Here is a 25520-nt window from a genome sequence, read left to right as displayed (position 1 = left end):
TGACTGGGATTGAGAGATTGAGAAGCAGCTGATCACACAGGCCAGCCGGTGGCTAATCTGGCTTTAATCAGCACCTATCTCGAGAACCATTCATTTGATTTACTCTAGAGTTGGCATTTGCAGTCTTGTGGATTGGAGTGAATCCAGTGCCAATCACCTGTCGGCAACAAAGCATTTAGGCATGTGGACATGGTGAAGGCAATGTCCTGAAATTCAAACCTGAATGGGGAAGAAAAAAACTGTGTGATGCTATCACGTCAATATGGTGAAGAGGGGGTCTGACCTGGTAGTTGCAAGGTGTGCCTAATAAAGTGGTTGATGAGTGTATGTATAGTATACGCTTATGTGTACTTAGCAGTCTCACAACACCTTGACACAAGTGTGTGTCTTTCTATGCTTTTCAACTAAACCTCTCCTGAGAATGTGTTTATGTCTGCTTTCAACTGAAGAGCGGTTTCACGGCTACCACTGACAGTGTGTTACTGGCCTCGGTCTTTCATGCATATTTGAAAAATGCTTGAAGTCATTTGACTGAAAACACTAATTCGATGGTGGATGGTATTCAGGAGCGTGAGAGATCCAGAAGTCTGACTGACAAAAGTACAAATGGTTTGTTGAGTTGTGAGATTCAGATCAGAAGTGTATCAACACATTAGCAAATATCTATAGTAGTGAAGTATGTGTAAAAATCACAGCAGTGTGCACAGAAACAATGAGAAAAGCTAATGTGGGTGGGGAAATGCATTACTGATTTCAGAACCAAATTAAGTATTGAGAATTATTTTTCTGTTGTGAGAAAAACTCTAAATGCATTCTTACGTTTAACCTTCGCCAGGTACAAAAGTAACTAAACCATCCCTTAACCAAAAGCTATTTTTGAATTTAACCCTAAAAGAGGGATTTGAAGGGTGTGAGAAAGTAAGAGAAGGACAGAAAGTTCTTACTTTGATAAAACTGTATCTCTCTGGTGGTCTGAAAGTCAAAGTACTCACAGAGTCAAACAGAAACAGTCACTCGTGTTGTTTGAATGAGCGGTTCCTGAGAAGGCTGCAACCCACAATCACACCCACACTCTCAGCAAGCCTCTCTTTTCAGCTGTAACTGTATAACTTCCTGCATGTGATGCATTTAAGGAACTTCTGTAAATTCTATCTAACGAAACATCTCTGCAGTAGTGTGGGGGGCTCAGTGGGGAATGACACACAGCAGGAGCAAACAGAAGTGGGACAGACGTGAAAGTAATTACACACAAGTGAAAACAATCAATGCAATGCAGAAAGAAATGAACATGAAGGTACAAGCACTAAGACAAGACGGAGGAAAGATGGAGATGGAAACAGCGAGGAAAGTAAAAATAGAAAAACAAGAAATAAAAGAAATAAAAGAAACTTCACCACTAAAAGTAAAAGTGAACCAAACTGGGAACCAACTAAAAAACAACTCTACAACCACGACAATGGCATAAGATAAACGAATTCACACCAGATAATTTATGTCTTTGTTAATATCAATCAGTTTTATCTGACTTTGGCTTAAATACCAGCTTATGATCTCACATGGTGGTTAAAGCAAAAACGCTTAAGTTCCTCTGTGGATTATTAAAACCATCTGCCAGAGGTCGGCAGATCGACCCAAAACTACCGATAAGATCGATACCAACGCTGGTTTTGGTATCGACTCAATAATAATGTGATAGGGTTAATACCTCGTTTCTATCCTCAGTGTTCAGTGTGTAGACCACAAATAAATCTGATCAGCTGAAATAAATAATCTTTTGGGAAATGAAAAAATGTACCTCACACGTACTCTATGAAAAATGAAGCTTTTTTTGCATCTTACACAACAGAAGCTGACCCAAAGGGCTTTAGAGACAGTTCGTTTCAATTCAGTTTTATTTATGTAAATTGACTTGAAATCACAACAATAATTGCCTTATGACACTTTATATTGTAAGGTACAGACCCTACAGTCACACAAAGGCCGGTACATTAACATTCCAGGGCCCGTATCCCTAAAGATTCTGAGAATCCTCTCAGAGAGCTCCTAACTTAACCTAAAAATTCCTTGCCAGGAGTTTTAGCTTAGAAGTGATTCCAGAACATTTTCAGTGAACTCTGAGCAAGGAATGGATGGAAAATCCTATCTTAGTGAGGAGGTGTGGTTGACCCCGTTGCTAGGTATGAGTCATCATTTCAAAAGCCGTGATTGGTTGATCCTACAAGTTTGATGGAAATGAGCTTTTGGTGATAATGAGCAAAGGATGTACCCTCAAATCAATAAACATAATTATACACTCTAATCTTATGCTGACTGTAATTGTAAATAATATTTCACATTCAAGAAAATATCTGGAAAATGAATAGTAAGCTGTAGGGGTTATAGCCTAACATTAGAATCTAAAATATGTGAAAACTTAAACTCATTACACCCTGTTCAAATAATGATTTGTGTCTTATTTGCTCATATTAATATCCTAGCTGACATATTTTGTACTTTCACTCCCATATGGACCCTGTTGAAAACAAGATGGCCTATCTCAAGGGGCTGTCCTTAATGAAGTAGAAATCACAACGTTACAAGTCCAGTGTGGTCTTAACGAGGGTAACACGGCTCAGCTTTTAGCAATGTCTGTGATTGCAGACCCAAGTCATCACTGCTGCATTGTTGCATTTTCCCAGTTGCCAAATACCTCAGGGTTGTGATTACTTTCGTCTCCGGTGTAATAGCGTTGTGGCGTCGAGTTGGTGAAGTAATTGCATCTCTAAGGAGATCCACCACAAACATGATTCCTGCACGATCCAATCTGTAGCGTCTCAATAATTCCCTGTCATCCAGTGTTTGCAGGACATCTCTCCTGCCTCTTCTGTTGGCCATTTTGTGCAGCTGCTTAGGGGAACTCCTAAGCCACTAAAAGTCCTCTTCCCTGCTCTTAGCAGATCTCGCCTTAGGAGCCCTTTTAAGCGTTAGGAATCTTGAGGAATAGCTTTTATATTAACTGGGATTGTCATGTCACTTTTAGGGGAAATTCTAAGAAAACGTCATGACTCTGAGAATTTTCTTAGAATTTGGCCGCTAGGAGCCACTTTTTGCACAAAGATTCTTTAGGGATACGGGCCCAGGTCTCCAAAAAAATGGCACCACAAATGCTACACTGTTTCTTCGGTCGATATCTCGATTGTGACAAAGTATTTCATAGACTTCACATGTTCTAAAAAAAACAAAACAAAACTCAAAGGCTTTGGTTAAACAGTGAACCACTCCATTGCTTGAATGATTTTCCAACAAAACCACAGCTCACAATAAAAACAACTACTTCCCATTCACAGTAATTGTACGTTGTGTGCCACTCACTTCCATGAAACCACAAATAGCAGTCGCACCTTCATGTCTGAGATAAGGCAGCTTTCACCTCCAGCAGCTCTGATAGCTGCAGGTTTGTTCAGCCACACAAAGGCACTTCTGCAACAAAAGCCACTTGTTCAAAGAATGTTTGAATAAACACACACTGGGGTGATTTTAAGACTGCTCAAGACATATTAAAGGGGTCGGTTACCTTTAATACCATTACATGTAAAATGTAACACTAAAACAGTGTGTTAGCTTGAACCATCAGAGCGTGTGCAGACCTTTTTGATGCAGAAACTCCTGAAGTCTGCATTTATTACAGTTATGTAAGTGCAGATGTAAAACTGCATGGATTCATATCTGGGTGAAATTTCATAGTATAAATGGTGGCCACGATGAGCCTGCCCTGTACATTTTTTGTTTTTGAGATATAGAAAAAAGGCAACTATACTTTCAGGATGACTCCATGGAGACTTTTAAAAAATCTAATAGGCATTTCTCCGTAGTGTCCTCAAGGAGATATAAACTTAATTTTAAATTTAACCCTAAAATCAAGTCTCTACTCAACTCCCCCTCTCACGGGGGAGTTGAGATTTCCCCCGACATTTAGAGATTTCATCAGAGATGGTCTAAAAATCAATCAAAGATTGCTGGACAGATTTTTTTTATTCGATTTTTTAGTCGTTTTGATGAGCGGTTCTTGAGAAAGTTTTACCCCACAATCAGCCATTTCGCCCAATCAGACACACTCACATTCAGTCAGTCTATGCTCAAACCTGTCATCTTTTCAGGACAGCATCTTTTGTGATGCATTTAGGAGACATCTGTAAATTGTAGCCTTGTTTCCGCCACTGTATTGGATAAATAAATCTGTAAATCTGTCCGGAATGACTCAGCGAGACAACCAAAAATAAAGAAAAAATGAATGTGTCACCAATGATCACAAGCGATGAGTCCCTGATACATCTCTAACCATCATCTAGTCAAAGGCTGTTGACATCAAACGGCTTAAATATAGATCATATTTCATTTTAGTCAGGTGTGCTGTTTTTTCCAAGTATTTTTCTTTTGCTATGTGAAAGGTGAAGAATTGTAGTGACAGTAGAAAGCTGGTGAACAATAATCTAAAGAAAGCAAAAACTGATGTTTGGGTCACAGATTTGAAAACGTTCTCATTGATTAGATTAGAGACTGAATGGAATATTACAAATAAAATGCAGTTAACAGACAAGCGTCAAGATGTTATAGATGTAGACAGAGAGCTTGGTAAATTAATTCTGTGAGCCTCGTAAAAAATTAAAATAGGTGTTATGGATGCACGGCAGAGTTTATTTTAAGATGAAGCTGCTAATTGTGTAATATTTGAACTTTCCTGCGGATCATGAATATTTTCAGCAGTCGATGAAATGTTGTCAACTCACAGAGCCCAAATTGACATATTTAAATGGCTTGTTTTATCCAAAAAAAACAACTTTATTCAGTTTATCTTCACACATGACAAAGAAAGCAGCAAATATTTGAGTTTTTTGGTTGAAAAAAGACCTGAATTTCTTGTGAAATACAAGCGATGGTATGCACACAATGCCATACATGTAATTCAACTGACAAACATGTTTAGCTGTTTAATAGTTTTTACATAAGACACGCAAATCAAGCTGCTCCATGAAGCCAAGACAAATTAACTGAAATTTAAATGAAATTTTTATGACCTGTTTAAATGACGCCTGTTTTTTTTGCACCAACAATCTGAAAAGAGGCACTAAAATTCACATTTATTGTCACAAGCCAGGCTTCCATAGAAAATTGAAATGAAGTTTCAGAAGAAATGTAAGCATTGGTCCTTGACTGTTATGTGAATGTTTAGAGGCGCATATCTTCCGATGCGGTTCTGGGTGGCCAATTTAAAACTATTCATTGCTAAGTCCAATATCAGAACCACTAACAGAACTAGATACGAGGCCAGTATTTGGTGCCCTGAATTATCTGAACTTCTGCTTGTAACAGCAGTTATGTGGCTTTCTTCCACAGACATGCAGTTAGTGGGTTTAGGTTAATTGCTAGTTCTAAATTGGCCATAGACGTGAGTGTGAATGGTTGTTTTCTCTCTGTTTGAGCCTTGCAATAAACTGGTGATCTGTGTCCCCGCCCTCTCAGTCTATAGCAGGCTCCTGCTCTCTTGTGAATTGGATAAGTGGAAGAAAATGGGTAAATGAAGAATCAGGTTAAAAAATTAATCAGTGAAAAGACAAAGTTGTTGTTTTCCACTTCTGTGATGATCACAGTTATGGTGTCGATTGTACTTTGCACCTGAGAGTCCTGTAGGGTCCTCTTGGGCCCGAGTTATATAACGTTTGTCTGATTGTGAGGGGATCTGTGCAGATGTCCCTAGGTCTGCCAGCTTTTTGGGGAACTTGGACCTCACATTGCAATGCACCATCTATGCATTATCTATCTAAGTTGTTGTTATATATTCATGCAGGTTTGGCTATCCTGGTGACAAGTGAAACTGAAGTTGTTGCTTTCTCATTATTCATTCAAAGCACCGCACAGAAGAAATGCCAAATGATAGAAAGCCATTAGACACTAAATGAAGCTTTTCCTCAGTGACTTCAGTGAGAGTCGTCTCTGTTTACATCACAGTCATTATACTGAACTAAACTAAACAAATTAGAGCAGGTGCAAAAGATTTTTTTAAGTGAAATAAACAACAAAACTAGATAAAAAGGAAAAAAGAAACAAAGTAACTGAAACTATTTTGTGTGAAGACAGAATAAAACAAATATTTTGATATTAGTTCATTCCTGAACTTTTACTGTAACTAAGACAACAAACTGTCATCTTTTCCTAAATATAAACAAGCATTTTTTTTCTGCCTACTTATTTTGATGGAAAATACAAGTCCCACTAAGGTCCATTAAAATAATAATTTCACATTAACTTTTGGTTCCTCGTGGGACACCAAACCTTCTTTTCATCCGCTATGACCTCATTTTCCTTTGGACGTTTTTTCGCTCGTGCTCTGCAGTGATGGCTCTGGATCAACATTCATATGATGCTCTATGAGTATGTGGGCCAGATTAAGAGAAAAACAAATTAAATAATGGATGAAAACCCAGCAGAGCTCCACTTTCAAAAATATATCAGGGTTGTTGAAGGCTGATTTGAGCTGATTATGACCTCGGAATGATTTTGACAGTCTGACACAGACCGAGCTTTTAATTTCTGATTTATTTATTTAGCATGGAAAAAAGTTTTAGGACTACTGCAAAGTCTGAAGACTTCTTGAGTGACAGAAAAATCCTCACCCCTACAGTTCAACCAGGGATCACATTACCGTTAAAACGCCTCTGTGCTCCTTCTACACGATCAGGGTGCCAATTCTGGCAGCATCCTAAATCTCCTGCTGAGGTGCTTTGAAGAAACCAATTATAATTCTGTCTTTTGAATTCTTCTTGGATCTATTTAAACTTTTTTGTGATATGTGATCACTTTCCTATCTAAGTGCAAATGAGGTCACGTGCACTCTTCTTTATGCCTTTGTTCCTCAGGACAACATAAGTGCTGCAAAATAAAAGGCTCTTTGTTCCTTGTGGCTTTTGAATAGAGCTAATGGTTTAAATGGCACTAATTTATTTATTTTTTTAGAGAGTAATACCCATTTTGGTGACACAGAAAAATCAAAAAGTAAATGAATTGTTTTATATATTTGATATATATTGTTCAACTGCAGTCAGATCCCTGACACTCCCATACTGCCAGGTTTAGAAAAATCGATTAAAAATAACAACTTATCATAGATTGAACTGCTTCTCTTTGCGAGTTTAAATGAATTCAGATTAGTTTTCAAATGTATATAACTTCTATTCCTGAAGTATCTTTCTAGGTAAAAAAACAGACAGTTGTGGTGTTGGTAGGAGCGAGGCGAATGGCGGCACTAAAATGCCACAACAGTCACAGAGGAGGAGCGAAGCCAAATCCAGATGAACAGGAGGCAGAAGTAAAAGTCCAAAATCAAAGGCAGTGGAAACAAACAAGCCCAGCCAGACAGTAGCGGCCAGACTCCGCTTCACCTCCGCTGAACTGTGCGCTGTGTTTGTTGCATTTCTTCTGGCTGGAGCATTTTTAATGACATTATCTGAAAACTAATAGGGCTTGCTGTGTGGCCAGTTTGCAGTCCAAGAAGTTTGTGCTTGAGTTTTGATGAAATGATGAAATTCTAGTATTTTCTGAATTTTGTCCTAAACTCAATTTATCAGGCTGTGTGGGAGAGTAAAGGTGGTCATATCAAACAGACTTTCTGGCTTGTTAGAATTATTTTGGTCTCATATAACATGTTTGAACATTGTTTTAAAAAAACCCTCCACCTATTTCTTATTTTGGTTGCAAAGTATAAAGGGATGAGGGGAGGCTTAAGACTTTGGCACTGTACCATATGTACCAAAGTCAAATTAAAGAAGGGACGGTACAAGTAAAAATGGATAGATGGATGGCTCATTTAAAGACACAAAACTGGCCTGGCAGTTAGACATATACTGGGTTACTTTTTATTAACTCTTTTTGTTTCTTTTTCTAAATAAATAACCAGTCAAAGACAAATCAGGACGGGAGTTATCCATTTGTGTAAACTCAGCAGAGTAAATAATCAGAAATTCTGGGAATATGAATCTGAAAGTGATGCAGCATTTCTAAAGTTTTTTGAGACGACCCGTCACTCCACGTGTCCCCTCTAGTGCTCATACCAAACCTGCCCCCATGCATGCCATTATTTTTGGTGTCAAAGCTGATAAGAAGAACAGTTACATGGTGATAACATCAGGACACTTAGCACTTTATATACTTTATACTATATTTGTTAACAAAACCAAATCAATTCTCTTTCCCAGGGAATAAATGAAAGAGCACTTATTTACAAAGCGTCTCAGTACTATGAAGTGTTTCTAGTGATAAAAGAAAATTCTAAGAAAATTGATAAGTGTTCAAGTGTTCCCTTCATTATGATGTTTTCTGAGAAATCCGGCTTAGAGTTGAGACATATCATGAAAAAGAATGATCTTCACAGAGCATTGAGCCCTTAGAAGAGCTCCTCAGGTGAAAAACTGTTAGGAGTGGAGAGGACTTTAAGAGGCTTAGGAGCATCTTAACGAGGGGAAGAAATGGAAGAAAGGCACTTCCCTATGACAAGTGGAAAACCTTAAAATCTGTTGGTTGTTGGTTATAGCTGCAGCCTCAGCCGGTGGCACAGCAAAATGTGGAATTACCACGAAAAACGAATCTATATTTGTATACACCGGCACAAAACAAAAAGCACGACTGTAATCAGTTTATTTCAGTAATTAGTGCATCTTCAGCATGTATTGTGACAAAACTGGAGATGTGTCACCATGGCAACCAAGAAGCCAAAGCTTTAAAAAAATGGTAACATCTGCTGCAAAATATGATATTATCTTCAACCTAACCCTGTAGTTTAAATGATAACAGATAGTAATAATAACAGATGAATAATTGAAATTGAAGGTAAAAATCCATCATGGTGTCTCTGGTGTGATAAGTAATTTGCTCCTCCACCAACTCCTCCAACTTACAGATGTGGCCTTTTTTTCTGCCGTTTAAAACTGAACATCATGAATGTTGTGTACACAGACACAGAAAAGTACACGTGAGAGAAGACAGATGAAAAATCATGTGCAAGAACACAAAAATGGTAGAAATATGCGTAGAAATGGGGATGAAGTGAGCATCATGTAAGAAAATCTCCACTTTGTGCAGGATTCGCGGTACTTCATTTGTCTCTGTTTGAACGCTGCAGGTTTGATGCTGCTGAGATGGGTTTTTGTGGTGCGTAACTGGATCCCCGACCTAACACCATATCACGCTCAGCAGGAATGAAAGCGATCACGACAAAGTTAAGTATGGAAATCCTGGAGAAATGCCACGGGGATGACTGGGATGTGTCTAACCACAGCAGTGATCACACAAACAATTACAGCTCTTTCACAGCATCCTGTTGTGATGCAGTTTACGTGATTTTTTTCACATCTAACAGACTCACGAAAAGCAGCAGTCGTCAGTGTTTAGCTGGTGTAATTTAAAAAGCAGGCCAATTGTCCCTGTTAATTATAAATTGATTAAACGCTATATATATATATATATATATATATATATATATATATATATATATATAATTACTGTCTATTCAAATGATGGTTGTGAAATCTGTTCTTTAGTCAAAGCTTCTGGTGACTCAGAAATATGCACAATGTCCTTTAGCATTTGTCCCATGATTCATATCTTAGCAGTGAGATTTGTAACTCGTCATATTAAAAAACGAACAGCAGCTGAAGGTAAACAAGTATTCTGTGATTTTATGTTTTTAGGTCTTCAGGTTATCTCACCCCTGTCCAGTTATTAAACATACTTCACTATTCCATGTTGTTGTTGTCAGTTGCTATCTTCATGTTGCTTCCTATAGTGAAGCTTTCTGTGTGTTTGCTCAGGTTTGCTCTTTGCTTCGTGTTCTTCTAGTTTACTTTGTGTACGACCTTTTCCAGGGTTTCTTTTGCCCTTTGCCAGCTCCTTGTTGAAGTCGCCTGCTTCGCTCACTGACCTCCTGCGTGCGACCTCAGCCTTTTCATTAATGATTTAGATTTTGTTGTTTTTGTTTTTTACTCTGCCTTCTTTTGTCCCGCGGTCGAGTCCTCCTCTCCTTCAGTGAATGAATAAAACAATGAAACTCTAACTACAGTCCCCAGGTTCACATCTACACCAGTGCCATCCGAGCCTGATATCATATTTATTGAGGCACTACACAGTATTCATTCTCATTTAGAAAGGGTGGGATGGTTGAACATCCTAAGCCTAAGAACGAAAAATGTCTAACTATAAAGTCACCTAATGTATATGTAAAGTAAATTATGTATTTGTAATACACTTATAGTTAGCTGTTGTCTCATAATAGCCTAATATTGCTATTTGCCAGTCTAATCATTTAAAAATGAAGAAATTTAAAAAGGTATAAAAAATATATACAGTATAATGTAACATTTTAAAATGAAGGAATTTCTGCATTGAATTTATATGGATCTTCTGTATTTATGAGCCAAAGACTGAATTTACCATTTAAAATTTATGGAAATGCCCATAAACAAAAAAAACCCAACATAATGATGTGAGAAAGTGATAAAGTCGTAACAGCTGGATCAAGCTGAGAAAAACGTCTCTGGTTTCTATAATGGCCTGAAATGTTTGAGGCATGGCACTTGATGAAGTCTTTCTCAAATAGCAGTGGACAGCTCAGATTCGCAGAATGTAAGGTGTTAAAGCTGGTTTCTGCAGAGCCCCTCTGATGGCATGGTCCACAATATAAATAAATTGTGGCCACAAAATACTACTTCGTGGGCACGAAATACTTTTTTGTGCCCACGAAATACTATTTTGAGGACACGAAATAGCTATAACGTGCGCACAAAATGCTAATTTGTGGGCACGAAACACTTGAGCGATAACCGTGATCCTTCCCAGGCCCTTCCAGTTGGTTGACAATAAAATCTATCCCAGCGTCCAGGTCGTACTTACGTCTGTAAAGCAACTGGGCTCTCAATATCCTGTTTAAATGTCTCTCCGTAATAATGGTTCCTTGCATTGCCAGGCTTTTCAAAAGGCATTTGTAGCTCATTCCCAGCCTAAAATAAAACTTAATCATACTGTCTCTGTACACAGTGTATAGGTTTAGCCTACTCTTATGTTTATGTCTCTTAGCAGCTGTCCAGGAATTGTATCAATATGATGTGCACACGTTATCTATTTCACCTTGAGGCGACTTTTGTTGCGATTTGGCACTGTATAAATAAAATTTAATTGAAATTGAAATTGAATTGAATTGAGTTGCCACAAATGCGTAATTCGTTGCCACGTTATACCCAATTTGTGCCCACAAATTAGCATTTCATGCGCACCTTTTACCTATTTCGAGCCTTCAAAATAGTATTTCGTGGGCACATATACCCATTTTGTGGGCACGTTATACCATTAGTACTTTGTGGGCAAAATTTATTTATTTTTTGGACCATGTCATCAGAGGGGCTCCGTAGGTTTCTGCGTGTGAATCTCGTCTTATTCAGGGAGCTTTTTAATCATTTTTTCACATGCATTGTCTTATACATTTTATTCGTATTTTTTACGTTTCTATTGAAGACATACTGCTTTGAGATTTTCACAGTGTCCGTCTGCCTGAATGTTTCCGGTCATAAATATCCTTTTTTTGCTTGTACTAGCTCCAAATTTTCATTAGACACAGCTGACTGAGAAACCAGCGTCTTTTCCCACACTTGTGTGTGATAGAGTTGTATAATTCCTCCCATTGTTTCAACTGAAAGATCTCTTGCTGCGATGCTTCCTTTCAATCAGCCAGGTGCAACAGCTCATTAAGGTCTGCAAACACTCAGACTGTTGTTTCATATTTAGGTTTGTGCATGTCTTTGTTTTAGAAATGCAAATTACAGGTGATTACATGTTTTTTCACCCAACACTGAGTGATTGGATATTTTTTTCCTTATACCTAAAAATACACCATTATGTTTTCTTGCTGAGGGACTGTTATTATGAAGTCTTACTCTTTCTAGAAAGACATTTGCTATCAACACGTTATGGACATACATGCAAATCCAAACCAGTTTAGCAATATTAAAACTGTGTATCTTTCTCATTGGATAATGATAATCTAATGACTGCAGCTGATTTGGTAAACATGTTGACAGCTAACGAGACAACAGGGACACATTTAAACATAACCAGAGGACATAATTGTATTTGTTTGTTGTTTGTTTTTTACAGTTTCTCTGTTATTTAATTGAAGAGCGATATGAGTTCAGGGCAGTACAAAACCACCATGTGCGCAGGCTTTTATCAGCAGTACAACATACCAGACCCAATTTGCTGGTATTTGTAATTTGTCCTTGTTCCTTGCAAAAGAAAAATGGTGTGTACTCTTTCTTCCTCTCTTTCAAACACTTCACCTCGAGAAGACAAAAAAACTCATTCTTCTTTTATTTGGTTCAGTTTGATTTACGACCCTGATCTCTGGGCTTTGTCTCCCCCCTGTTTCCATGGTGCCCAAATTTGGGGAATGTAATGTGAAATGTGCGTAATCACGAGGAACTGGAGATATTGAAAAATGATTAATGTGACAAAACCAAGAAACTACTCGGCCTCGCAAAGAGGTAAACAGTAGATTGGCTGCTTTTGTTTTCGTGTTTTGCACTTTGCATTTTTCCTCACGTGTCTTAAATTAAACTAAAGAGACTGAAATCCTTTTTTATTGAGTCTGCAGCTGCCGCCTTGGCACAACAATAAGCTTTCAGTCAGTTTGTTAGATGAACTCTTGGATACGCTCAGGGCTCTGCTGTTCACACATTAGATGTTCTGTAAGTTAAAAAAAGAAGAAGAAGAACAAAGCGATTTCGAGAAGGCTTTCTGTAAAATTCATCCTTTTATTCTGACACATTCTGACACTGAATACACTGAATAGGCTGTACTGCTGTGTACTTATTAAAGAGTTAACTTAAGGTCTTTGTAGGTGAGCTACGTCATCTCCATTAGTCTACAACATTGTGTTAAAAAATGTTACAGATATATTTGTTTAAATGGTGGGCCAGCTCAGTTGCACGATGGTTAGCACTGTTGCCTCACAGCAAGAAAGTCCTGAGTTCGATTCTGTGGAGTTTGCGTGTTCTCTCTGTGTGTGCGTGGGTTCCTCCCACATTCCGAAGACATGCACTTAGTGGGGTTAGGTTAATTGGTAACTCTAAATTCACATAGGTGTGAATGGTTGTCTTTCTCCATGTATTATAATGAATGGATTGTATTTATATAGCGCTTTTTGAGACCCTCAAAGCGCTTTACAATTCCACTATTCATTCACTCTCACATTCACACACCTTCCGATTACAAGACGAACTGCCAACTCTTGAGCCACGATTGTCATTAGCCCTGTAACAGACTGGTGCCCTGTCCAGGGTGTACCCTGCCTCTCGCCCTAAGACAGCTGGGTTCCAGCCCCCGCCCCCAACATTGAGCCTTACAAGGAGAAGTGGAAGAGAATGGATGGATGTTTCAATGGTTTAAAAATAGCTCATGTTTTGGACAAAAGTTATCTAATTCAGGAAACAGCAAGCCAGGCCAGGAAATCATCCAGAATAATGATGTGTCTATTTTACACACAGACTGTGTAAAATAGATACAACATGACCAAATTCCAGTCTGCACACTCCAGTAGACACACTTTCCGGCATGTTTAGTGCTGTTTCAAGGCAACTAACCCTAAGTGGAAGTGGGCTAAAAAAGTCATTCAACACACAAAAATAGTTTCTGTGTGGTTATTTCAGAAAAAAATGGCTTTCATCGAAACTTATTAAACTTAAATTGCTTTTATTTTTGTAGTTATAATTCTAATAGTAAAAAAACAATAAAGTTCTGTGTCTGTCAATGACAGGCAAAGGCTGGAGCTGGTAAAAACGATCTTAGAAATTCTTCCCTTCATTCAAATTAACGAATGAGATGACGAGCTTTTTTGTTATCTTGAGCTAGAATGGAGGCATATGGAGATTCCCGTTATGATTGGCCACTAAATGCAGTTCAATCGAGAACTGGCATTGTGCAGTTGATGTTAAGTACTGCAGAACAGAGCATGAGTGTAGAGACCCTCGAAACTTTTGAAGCTCAGTAAGGTTGTTTTTCACAGGCTCTTCTGTATTTGTTATTCCCACTTATCAGTTATTTTAGAAGACGAAAAAGATTCTTAAGCCTTCTGTTTGTTGGTTTGTTACAGCTTAAAACAAAAGTTATTACTAAATACAGATGTTGTGTTAGTTTTTGCTGTGAGCGAGCTCTAATTTCTCTGATCAGGGTTTCTGCAGGTTTTTAGAAAGCCTTAATGTTTAAAAATCCTGTGATCTGAAGTTCAGGCGTAACATTAAGGCTGTCATTTGTTTTCAAGTTAAAGCCGTTATTATTCACCATACCATGTATGTGATGGCCAAACCCATAGCCACACTCTAAAGTCGGTAACTTGTGTATTTTCATTTCTTCATTTGAACACAATAACACACTTTAGTTTCCAATAACTTTATTAATTGGTTTGGATACATTTGTTCTATTTGTAAGCACGTACATTTAGTTTACTTAGGAATTCATACCAGTTCATTACTTTTATTTTTGACTAACCTTTGTTTCTTTTACTTTTTACCTGCCATGATCCCTGGGAGTTGCCAGACAAAAGGTGGTGGACAGAGTTTGAAATCATTAAATACAAAGAGGGATAATTGGACCACACCACCACTTCCTACTGAAGGGGAGAATGTGTATTTTCTTTAATTAAAAACAAAGTATTTGTACTTAATTCAGTATTTGAGTTTAGGGTTTAGTAGTTTTGATTTCCTTCTTTGGTGTTTAGTTTATTAACGAACCAGAATCTACTGCATTTTTGTTGTTTACAATTGTGTTTTGTTTAGTTACCCCTCATGTTCATAGTGGTCTGATCAGGCATTGTATGTACCCTTGTGTGTCATTTCATGTTTAGGTCAGTTATGTTTGTTTGGGCAGTCATTTGGTTTGTTGAGTTTTGTTTCTTTGACCTCTTTTATGAGCTGAACATTTATTACTTTTGTAAATATAATTTTTGGGGGGTTAAATAAATGGAAACCCTAGTTTTCTAATAATTCCTGTGACTCCTGCTTTTTCAACTCGGTCCATCACAATGTACCATAAACTGTATATAAAAAATGGATGTAGCTGAAAAGTGACACCAGTGCGGATGTACCTTAAATTGCTGTATTTATTTGCCACCAGGGGGCGATGTTTATGTTTACTATTGAAATTGTAGTGTTAAACTCTTTAGGACAACAGACCTTTTCTTGCTCTTGGACCTCAGTACAGCTATCCTAGTTTCAGGTCACTGAAAACAACAGAATGCTTCAACTGTTAATAGATAAAGTCTTCTCAGTCTACAACTTGTACAACATTTTTGACAATATGTCATTTCAGTTTGGACAGCAGTGACCAATAAGCAGAGCAACACGACCTTCTCTAGCATGCCAGATACTCATTCTTTCTCACATGCTTCATTTAAAAATGAAAGAGATTGTGTGGGTGAGCGTAGCAGCTGTTATTTCCCTTCAGTGTTTGGTCAGCATGACAAAGTCTCACCCCCCTACGTCTTCCAGTCGACTCTCCTCCATGCGTGTTCCCAGTTCACATTAACTAGAGTGCTGCTGGGTTGCTAATGAAATCTCAATTATCTGCTTTTTCCACGTGTGAGAATATCCTGTGTTTAATTTACCTGCTTTATCAAAAGAACCAAATATAGATGGCATGGTGAAATCATGCTGCAAACAAGCATCTTTATCTACGGTATTTGCTGTGTGAGTCATTATCTCATATCCATTTCTATCCCATTTTCGTTATTTTATCTACAGCCTTTCTTTTTTGCAGCTCACCCTCTGAGAAACATCTCTGCTAACTCTTCATGTAACAGCCTAGCTTATTATGGCTAACAACACTTTTTGGGAGTGAAAAAGTGACTTGCAAAGCTTGATTTTATAAAATACCCTAACTCTTAATTTACAAATGCATTGTAATACTATATCTAATAATCTGTGCTCAGAATACAGACACTTCATCTTACCACAAGTTTTATAATTCCAGATAGATGTTTCCTAAATATGTTTTATTTCTCATTAGCAAAATTACAACATAACTACTATTTACATGTATTGGACAACTAAATTGGGAGACCTTTTGTCTCCTCCTAGTCAGCCTCCTAGTAGGTGCACATTTAAGTTTGAAAACCCAAGGTGATTTTCTGAAAGCTTGACTTCTTATCTTGACCTTGAGTTCAAGGTCACTGAGATTCAAAGTCGTCCAAGATGTTTAGTAGCTGCACCTATGGTATGAATTTCAAAATCCTACAACACCTCGTTCCCGAGTTATTCGCAAACTTGGGTGTCCACACTACCAACCCTGCCCACCCACCTTTTATGGCCGAGGGGTTAAACGTGTTGAACAGGAGCTTTGGGCCACAGCTGCCTTTGTGTACACAAAAGAAAAGCAAAAAACCTAAATGAAGAAGAGAAGCCACCACAGACTGTGGACATGTCAACACATACCACATTCACATTAAAGAAATTCACCATTTACAAGTTGAGACATAACGCTATAACATTAAGACAAGAAAAAGAAGGGTTTAAACAGCTCTGCTGGAGTCGGGTCCCATGAGCATCAAGCAATCAATTGTTTCCATTGTTTTTACAACAATGGAAACCCCAATGAGTTTATTGGAAGACTGGATGGATTTTATTGCATCTGTGAAATCGAAAAGTCATTAAGTGAAAGGCCGGCTTTAGGTTATTAAACCTGCAAATAGCAAAAAATAATGTTTAGTGGCCTGAATGGCAACAAACTATTTGGTGACAGAACAGAAATATAGGAGTTATACCAAGAAAAACAAATACTGTCTTCATGTGGTTAATGTGTGTTTTACATGCAAAGAATCCCCAGTTTTAAACCAGGATGAGATGGGCATCTGAAGGTTTATGCCTCTAAGTCCAACCTCAGTACCTCGGCTTCATAAAATAAGGAAGTTGCTGAAAGTACAACTATAGCAGTATTTTAAAAAATCAGACCAAGCTTATAGTTAGAAAAAATAATATTATATATATATAAAATATTGAAAATGATATTCAGTACACACAAATAATAAATAGCTTGGGATACCTTGTGAGCATCATTTTCAATCAAATAGTAAATTCTTTAGTGTTACACTTATCTATTAACAAGCATACTGTTTTGTGTTTTAAAAAATTGTTGATGAAATTTCTTAAAATGACCCAGTAAATTTATACAAAGTTACAAATTGTATAGACTTTAACCACTTCAGCCATCATAGTACATCATGGTAAATATATATTCAGGTTAATATTTCTTATTATTGATGACTTCTTAGTCTGAGTGTGAAGAGCTTTAATATTAAAGTAAAAGTACTGTTACCCTTTGTCATGTCCTTGAAAAACAGTTTTTCCATTTCTTTTCATTGCTTTCTGAAAGAAACTTGAAAAATGTCAGCTATGAAGTTCAGTGACTTTATTTTATTTTTCTTTGCTTCAGCAGAACAGATGGGTGGGAGCTGAGATCACAAAGCAACATGGGTGACGCGTCGTATTCCGGCCTGGAGATGACGGCTGAGACGTGGGAGAACGGCAGCTTTGCGAGCCCCTCGCCGGGTCTCCCACTGTTTCCGCTCATGTTCAACGACAGCGATCTGAACGACACGCTGTTCAACTCCACCAACTCCACCGCCCCTGATGCCTTCTCGGGTCCCAGCGTAGCAGGGGTCCTCATCCCACTCATTTACATAATTGTTTGCATCATCGGCCTGGGCGGCAACACTTTAGTGATTCACATTGTTCTGCACTACTCAAAGATAGAGTCCGTGACAAACATCTATATTCTCAACCTGGCCATCGCCGACGAACTCTTCATGCTCGGCCTGCCTTTCCTGGCGGTGCAGAACACGCTCCAGTCATGGCCCTTCGGCTCCTTCATGTGCCGACTGGTCATGACTGTCGACTCCATCAACCAGTTCACCAGCATCTTCTGCCTGACCGTAATGAGCATCGATCGCTACCTCGCCGTGGTCCACCCCATTCGGTCTTCTAAGTGGCGGCGGCCTCAGGTGGCCAAAGTGGTGAATGGCACCGTGTGGGCGCTGTCATTCCTTGTTGTTCTGCCAGTGGTCATCTTTGCTAACATCCAGAAAGCAGGAGGCACCTGTAACATCGCCTGGCCCCAGCCGGCTAACATCTGGAGGGCTGCTTTCATCATTTACACCTCCACTGTTGGATTCTTCTGCCCTCTTCTCATCATCTGCCTCTGCTACCTGCTCATCGTCTTCAAGATCCGCAGCTCGGGGAAGAAAGTCCACGCCACCTCGACCAAGCGGAGAAAGTCAGAGCGGAAAGTGACACGCATGGTTGTGATTGTTGTTGCTGTGTTTGTTTTCTGCTGGTTACCTTTCTATGCCCTCAACATCATCAACTTATTGGTGGCCCTGCCACCAGAGTACCAGGGCCTTTACTACTTTGTCGTAGTGCTCGGTTATGCTAACAGCTGCGCCAACCCTATCGTCTACGGCTTCCTGTCAGACAACTTCAAGCGGGGTTTCCGGAAAGCCCTCTGCCGCTCCACGAGGAAGGTGGAGAACCACGAGCCCCTGGAGCACCAGCAGCAGGACGAGGGCAGGAGGGCGCTCATGCCCAGAGAGAGCCTGAGACGAGCAATCAGGGATGAAGAGGATGATGATGAAGAGGTGGTTTCAGAAATGACTGAGATATACAGAATTGCCCAGAATGGAAACAGCAGCTACCAGCTGCAGAGCTCGCAGCCGTTATTCTTAGAGAAAGGCGCAACGCCTGGAGTCACAGAGCTAGCCTCCCCAGATAGGCGGGATAACATGGGGGATGCGAAAGGGAAAGACGCCAACGGGGCCACCCTGACTGTCCCACTGCTTCTCAACGGAACCAAGGGTGGGAGCACTAAAACGCTACCAGAGGAAAACTTGGAACCAAGTGCATCATTGGAGATAAGTTACCTCTAGTGTAAAATATGAACTTTAAGTTTATGGGACCGATGTGGAGTGAGTACAATACAGGGTGGCCTGCTTCTAAGCCAAAAAAAAAACCCATAACAACCCATTAATGAACACTTGGGTGGGTCTTAACATTTTTTCATCAGTGTACACATTAAAAAGCATGTTTATAATGTAAATTTTGTTTATATGCATGCCTGTATGTACAAATATGTGCCTTTAATTGGTTTGATCACCATTTTTTCTGCTCTTTTAAGCTGTTATATTCCATAATGTGAAAATCATTTGCTCAGGTTTGGCTGTATTTAAGCTTCAGTCGCCATCTAGGTTGATGACATGGGTGTTGTTACTGCAACTATTATAAAACCAAATGCCTGCAGCTCCAGCTCCTAGAAATCCTAGTTTGTCTGTTAGTTTCATTTTGCTGCCGGGATCACACTTTGTGTTTTCTATAGAGAGTCAAACAGGTAAAGAGGTGGTCGGGGTGGATGAACAACATGCAAAAAAAATAATGTTTCTGATTGGGTTAGGACAAAAGCACTCATTTTCACACTCAGTGAATCCAGGAAAAAGTCAATGTATTACATATTTTTTGAATATGATTGTTTAATTTAACATAACCACCAGCTGCCAGCTCCTAAACATACTCAGCATCTCATCAATAGTGTCATATCTTATCTTTAAATACTTATTTAACCCCTTGGATGCATGGTGCACTGTTAAATTAATCCTTATACACTTTATACCGGGCTCTGTGCAAGGCATAGTTAAGGTTATGAGAACTGTGGATCTATGATATAAACTATCTATATACTATATAATTTGTGGAAAACTGTTTTCTCTTACTTACATTATTAGTATGTTATTATTTTCCAAGCCTGCTGCACTTTTTCAAATTCCAGGGACCCATTATGTTCATTTCCTTGCCTCATATTTTCATTCTTTGCTTCTACTAGAGTAACTTTACACAATTAGCAGTTGAGATGAATCCTTATTTAGCTTCCACTTCCCTCAGTTTATCCTCCATCTAAAACAAGTTTCTCTGTTCAAGACAATTTTTGATTGGCTGGCCCCGCACATACAGAAATTTTAAACTCATGACCAAATGTTTTGGCAGTGGCACACATTTTGTGTTTTGTACACTTTGTCATTTCAGTTTTTACTTGGATTATTTTCAGCATAAGCATTCTTTGCTTTTTTTTTTACTGGTGAATAATCAGTTCTGGCCCAAGTCCTGATTGATGGTAATCCATTTCTGTATTATCAGTGCTTCAAGTCGATCACCCTTTGTGGGCTTCAGGTTATCTGCTTGCTTTTAAAGGACTGATCATACGAAAAAGCAAGCAGATAGATCAGCTTCTTCCAATGGTCCACGAGCAATGGGGTGATAATCTGTGCATTTTTCAGGATGATGGAGCACCACGTCAGAAGTCAAAGCGATAACTAAGGTCAAATCAGCTTTTTGGATCAACGGCCAGGAATCTCCTCAAATCTATTTCTTAATCCCACCGAGATTTAATCTTAGAAATGTGCCATCATTCAGGATTTGGCTCAGAGGCTGATATCCACCACGCCACAAATAACGTTTGTATGAAAGACAAGATTTGTGCCTTTGCCAAAACTTCTGACCCCACTGTTAGAAGCTTTGGCCATATTAAGTGATAAACGTTAGATATAAAAGATGAGCATATCCACGCTCATGCTGTAGGAATTTTCTCGTAGAGCTTCCAGCCCTGCTTTCAGAAATCAAACACTTTAACAGTTTTAGATCCAGCATAATTACAAAATCTTATTATCCAGCTGCTTCCAGTGTGTCATCAGAGCAGCAGTTGTGCACGTAAAATAATTTGAAAAAGCCGCCTCATAAAACCAAAGTGCTTTATAATAACGGCTGGATTGATGTGACAGTCAAAGAGATATTAGAGAATCCATTAATCTGTCAGTGCTGAACCGATACCTGTGTGAAAGCCCTGAGGCTGCTGTCAGAATGAGAGTGCTTCTAATAACCGCTGACATACAGAAGTTGCTGTTCTAAAACATGCCAACAAAAAAGGAAAAGTTCATAGGAAAACCATTTTTTAAATTTAAATATTCTATATTTTTTTCATTAATTTCAGTGCCCCATTTAAACTCAGTATAATCTCTGATCTAATGAAGATCAAGCTGCTGCAGGCACTCGCAAACTCCATTAGCGTCATCCAGGTTTCCCTCGCTTGCATCATTTGTCCGTGTCGTAGTTCCTCACCGTGAAGATGTGAAGCGTGACGCAGGACCAAGTTCTTTCATCCAGAGCGTCTCGCACGTTTCTGATGACGACACGCCGGCTCACACGAGTCAAACCGCAATCACACTGGAAACCGGAAATGCTGTGAATTTTTCATGTAGTGTTCACCTTTATTTATATTCCTATAGATACAGATCATATATATATATAATTTTAAATTTAAAACTTAAAATGAGCAAACTGAAACAAATGAAACTTGTTTCTACCTGACACTCAGATTATAGAAGGAGAAAAAAACCCTCCCATTTCTGATATATAATCATACTGAAGGCTTTTATACCCTTATTTGATTTACTTATGAAAGTGTCCACTTTCTCATTACTTTCATATATTGTTTTAGGAAGTATCCAATACATACAAGTTTCATTTATATAATTTTTCAGGGGATCTTATATCTGTTTTCACTCTTGTATGCTTTTCATACAAGTTTCACACAAGACAGATACAAACGTTATAAGATTTATATATATCTTTTCCATTAGCCTTATATGATTCACTATATGAGGCAAGCCAAATCTGATGCAAGTCTTTATAAGTTTTTTCGATTTCTTTTCCATATGGGTAGTGTCAGAGCAGTCTGTTGAGTGAAGGCAGGTATCCAATGATTTCAAGCCAAACGGTGAATGTAACAAATTCTCTTAAATTTCTTGTACCTGCTGCTCAGGTAGCGGGCCAAATGTTTACTCATTATTTTAATAAGACTTAAAACCACTGACAGACTGACCCAGCCTTAAAGTTGTTTCATTTTAAGCCTCAGAAATAAAAATTCAAGGTGCTGAAAAACACACATTCACTTTTCTCCTTATGCTGCAGAAAAGCTTGAATATTTAACCAGTGACCTTGAAATCAGTTTAAAATGCTTCATAAATTTTCTGCTGGATATTGTTATTCATATCTTTCAAGCTATTGTCTGCAAATAACATATTCAGATTTTATATAATATGCTTTTTTTTGCAACATAAGGGTTTTTAAGATAATATCAGATGTGGGTGGCTGATCGCAGCAGTTCCATCTATAGAAATACTACGTCCACAGTTCACACCGACACTGCTTTTTAACTGACAGGTTTACTTTTCCATGCATGGCAACATTTTCCCACAAGAAAGAGACAAAACTGTATTAATAAAGAAGAAATTAGGGAATATACTTTAAATTGATGTCTGTTCATTCAGTAAGGTTGCTTGACGTAGGGAAGTTGGTAAGGTTATAATCATAGGGTTGCAATTATTTCTGGTTTTAAAATACAGATTTTTGTGGTTCGCTTATTGCCCTACTATTAGAATTATTTGCTATGCACAGGTTGCTAAAATAATGTTATTACACCTGCATACAGACAAAGAAACCCATGTTATCTTTTAATTTAGCAAATTACATATTTCTTTGATGTCTAAATTTAACTAAAACAATACTTGTATCCTAGTTTTTCACATGTGGAAGACGAATTTACCCATAAAACTCCAGCACTCTCCCAACACATGCTGACTGCTCCACAAAACAGTTAAACCACACCAGAATCTTCAACATGCATATTTTAGTAATTTAGATATTTACTGTCTCGGGCCCTCGTATTGAAAATATGATCAAGCTAAGCGAAAAGAGAAAAGAAAACATCGCCCCTATACCTGGAAACATTTTTTTTTTGTCTCTAGCTGCCATTTTGACTTTTGATATTCAAGGCCAGACAAGTGGGACTCCACTATTTAGAACAGGGATATTAGACATACAGCCTGGGCCAGAACCAGGATGCCAAAGGTAATGTGTGGCCCAGTATAGACGACACGGTACTATTCAAGGAAACTGCAACTTTCTCCAGGGTAGAAGTCTAAACCATCACCAGATTTGCAGAGATGTTACAGAATGTGTGCCAGCGGGTTTGATTTATGGCAAAGATATTAAAATTGTGCCAATTCTGCATCAGACATTCAGGCCTGTGGATATTTTTTTGTTTCTACGTAATGATTCTTATTTAGTTTTAAGATCAGAAGTTCAAGATTTAGAAGGTTTTTTGGTAACTAACATGCAGCACTAAAGATCAATACAGCTGTCAGACTGTGTGGAACTCTTTAAAAATAAAGTCAATGAAAGTGAAGACGAGCAAACACTGCCAGATAAAGCTGTCACGTCCCGGTCGCTTAGAACAGGTGCAAGGAGACGAGCTTTGAAGAACACTTGAACAGTTCTCAGTGAATATCAGGTAGCTTTTTTGTTCGGATTGCCCATCCCTATGTGCAGCGAGTGTTCTGTATTATTTTCTATTGCTATAAAAGAAATCAAGCTGCATTCAGTTTCCATGAAAACGTGTTTGCCGTAGCAGGAATGGTTCATAAGGACAATTTCTAAGAGACAGAGTTGCATGGCTTTTTATGTTACAGCATTCTTACTGATTCTATACAAATAATGTAGATAATTATCTGATTACATGGGTGTACTTTGAAATTAATCTGTGTCGCTGCTCAGATTGTGACCTTAGCGAAAGAGCTAATTTGTCTGTGTTGTTTCTTGAAAGCTGAACACTGAGCCATCATGCCGAGGCTCGCTGATTAATTATACACGTGCTGCCTGAGGTGTGTAGGCCAGGGTGGATCCAGAAATATTTGAGCAGTAGCCACAATACTGTTTTTATGGTCCTCATCAATTTCAGTACAGCTGTAATTAAACATATAATTCTGAAGGATCTGCGCCTTAATTAACCGTTATGATCTGTATAACTGCAACACTGAAAAAGATTTAAAAAAGTTAATAAGTTACTATTTTCTTATCTGAAGTTATGTCTTTGTGGTGTACTGAGCTGCTTCGGGAATGTGAGTTATCATGTAAAACAAACTTGGTCACACTGGCTTTGTGTTGGTGTGCATTCTTGGTAATTTTGTGTGTTTTAATTGTCATAAAGTAAAGCTATGTGCCAGACAGGCGTCCTTTCTTTATCAGACTCCGGTACATGTGAATGGACTCCTGTACACACTGTTTGCACTTTGGTGTGATTACACACAGACTTTTTTTCACATAACTGTAAAAATGATTTTGTTCATTACTCACAAACAGTGTCAAGTTGCCTCTATTGAGCATACAAAGGTTTACTGGGGCTCATGGAAGAGGATCTCCATTAAACGCCAAATATTGCTTAAAATTTACTACTGACCTGCCTTTCTTCTTTTTCCTACCCTAAAAAAGTAGTAATTAAAGTGGATTTACTAAACACTACGCCCTCAGTTCACAACTGCTGGCAAAGCAATGGCGTAAAATTCTGCATGGAAAACACAGTTGTACAAACCCCGTCACAGAAGCACAGATCCATGCTACTCCACAGCACCTTGCATTTAAATGACAGCTCATTTATACTGAAAATGGAAATAGGTTTTGTTTACATGTAGTCATCATTTATTCATGAAACACGTTAAAACATTATGGCATAAGAACCCCAGAACGAACTTACTTTATACTTTAATCATGGCACCAGTATCGGGGGAGTGATTATTCATAAAATGTATGGGTCTGTGCAAAAACCTTGAGCCACTGTTCATTTTACTTCCAAGGAGTCAGACTTGCTTGTAATTTTTAAAGTGCTCTTGAGCAATAGTTTCACACCTTCAGAAGTTCTTTCAATGTTTTTCTTTGGCTGCTTTTTCCACTTGTTTTCAGTTGGTTGTGAAACATCTGTCTCACTAAAAACACTGCATCCAGATAACCTGAATCACCTTTCTAACGTTTGCCTATATACATGGATTGTTGAACATGCATCAGGATATTAGCTGAAACCGTACGATATACAGGTACTGTGTGCGGCATGTCCTTAAAAACTTAAGGAAACGGGACAAATGGAGGACCAAGGAAGAAGAAGCTAGTCTAAAAGATCTTCCCACCGTGTCTGGAAGTCATATAGATAATAAACAAATCTAAGTCTAAAGGTATAAAAACACTTTTTAAGTATATATGATATGTACATGTGAGATTATAATAAACATAAACATTATTATTTGTAGGGAAAACTGTACAGAATATTAGGAAATGAATATATAGAAATCCAGTATACATTCACCATTTGAGGCATGAAATTGCCATACATAAAGCTATTGCAGAACCTGGACCTGATGCTGCTTGTGGGCAGGAGGGGGGACGGCTGGTACATGGTGAATGTGGGCTGAGGCTTTGATGCAGTTATGGGCTCCGTTGAGACAGCGTCTGTGCACAGCATCCTCGATGGAAGAAGTCACAATGATCTTCTCTGCAGTCCTCACCACACTCTGCAGAGATTTCCTC

At 38.5% G+C, this 25520-nt stretch overlaps 1 protein-coding gene across 2 annotated transcripts in view; it reads left to right on the top strand.

The window, feature by feature from the left end:
• sstr3a (somatostatin receptor 3a) overlaps positions 1-24378 on the top strand; it is a 46365-nt gene extending 21987 nt beyond the window's left edge. The window contains exon 2 of one of the 2 annotated variants that reach the window (XM_085272102.1): positions 17503-24378. In XM_085272102.1, the coding sequence (XP_085128228.1) occupies positions 17537-18988 (1452 nt within the window). In that variant the 5' untranslated portion in view covers positions 17503-17536 and the 3' untranslated portion in view covers positions 18989-24378. Of the gene's footprint in view, positions 1-17499 lie in introns of both variants that reach the window. The other variant, XM_085272101.1, reaches the window with a different exon arrangement.
• Positions 24379-25520: the final 1142 nt, after the last annotated feature.

Source organism: Mchenga conophoros, linkage group LG4 (assembly GCF_057382185.1).
Source record: "Mchenga conophoros isolate Kocher_MC1m ecotype Shallow Benthic linkage group LG4, M_conophoros_male_GT1.1, whole genome shotgun sequence".
Lineage (NCBI taxonomy): Eukaryota > Metazoa > Chordata > Actinopteri > Cichliformes > Cichlidae > Mchenga > Mchenga conophoros.
Note: the sequence above shows the minus strand (reverse complement) of the source record. Positions and strands in the feature narration are given on the sequence as shown.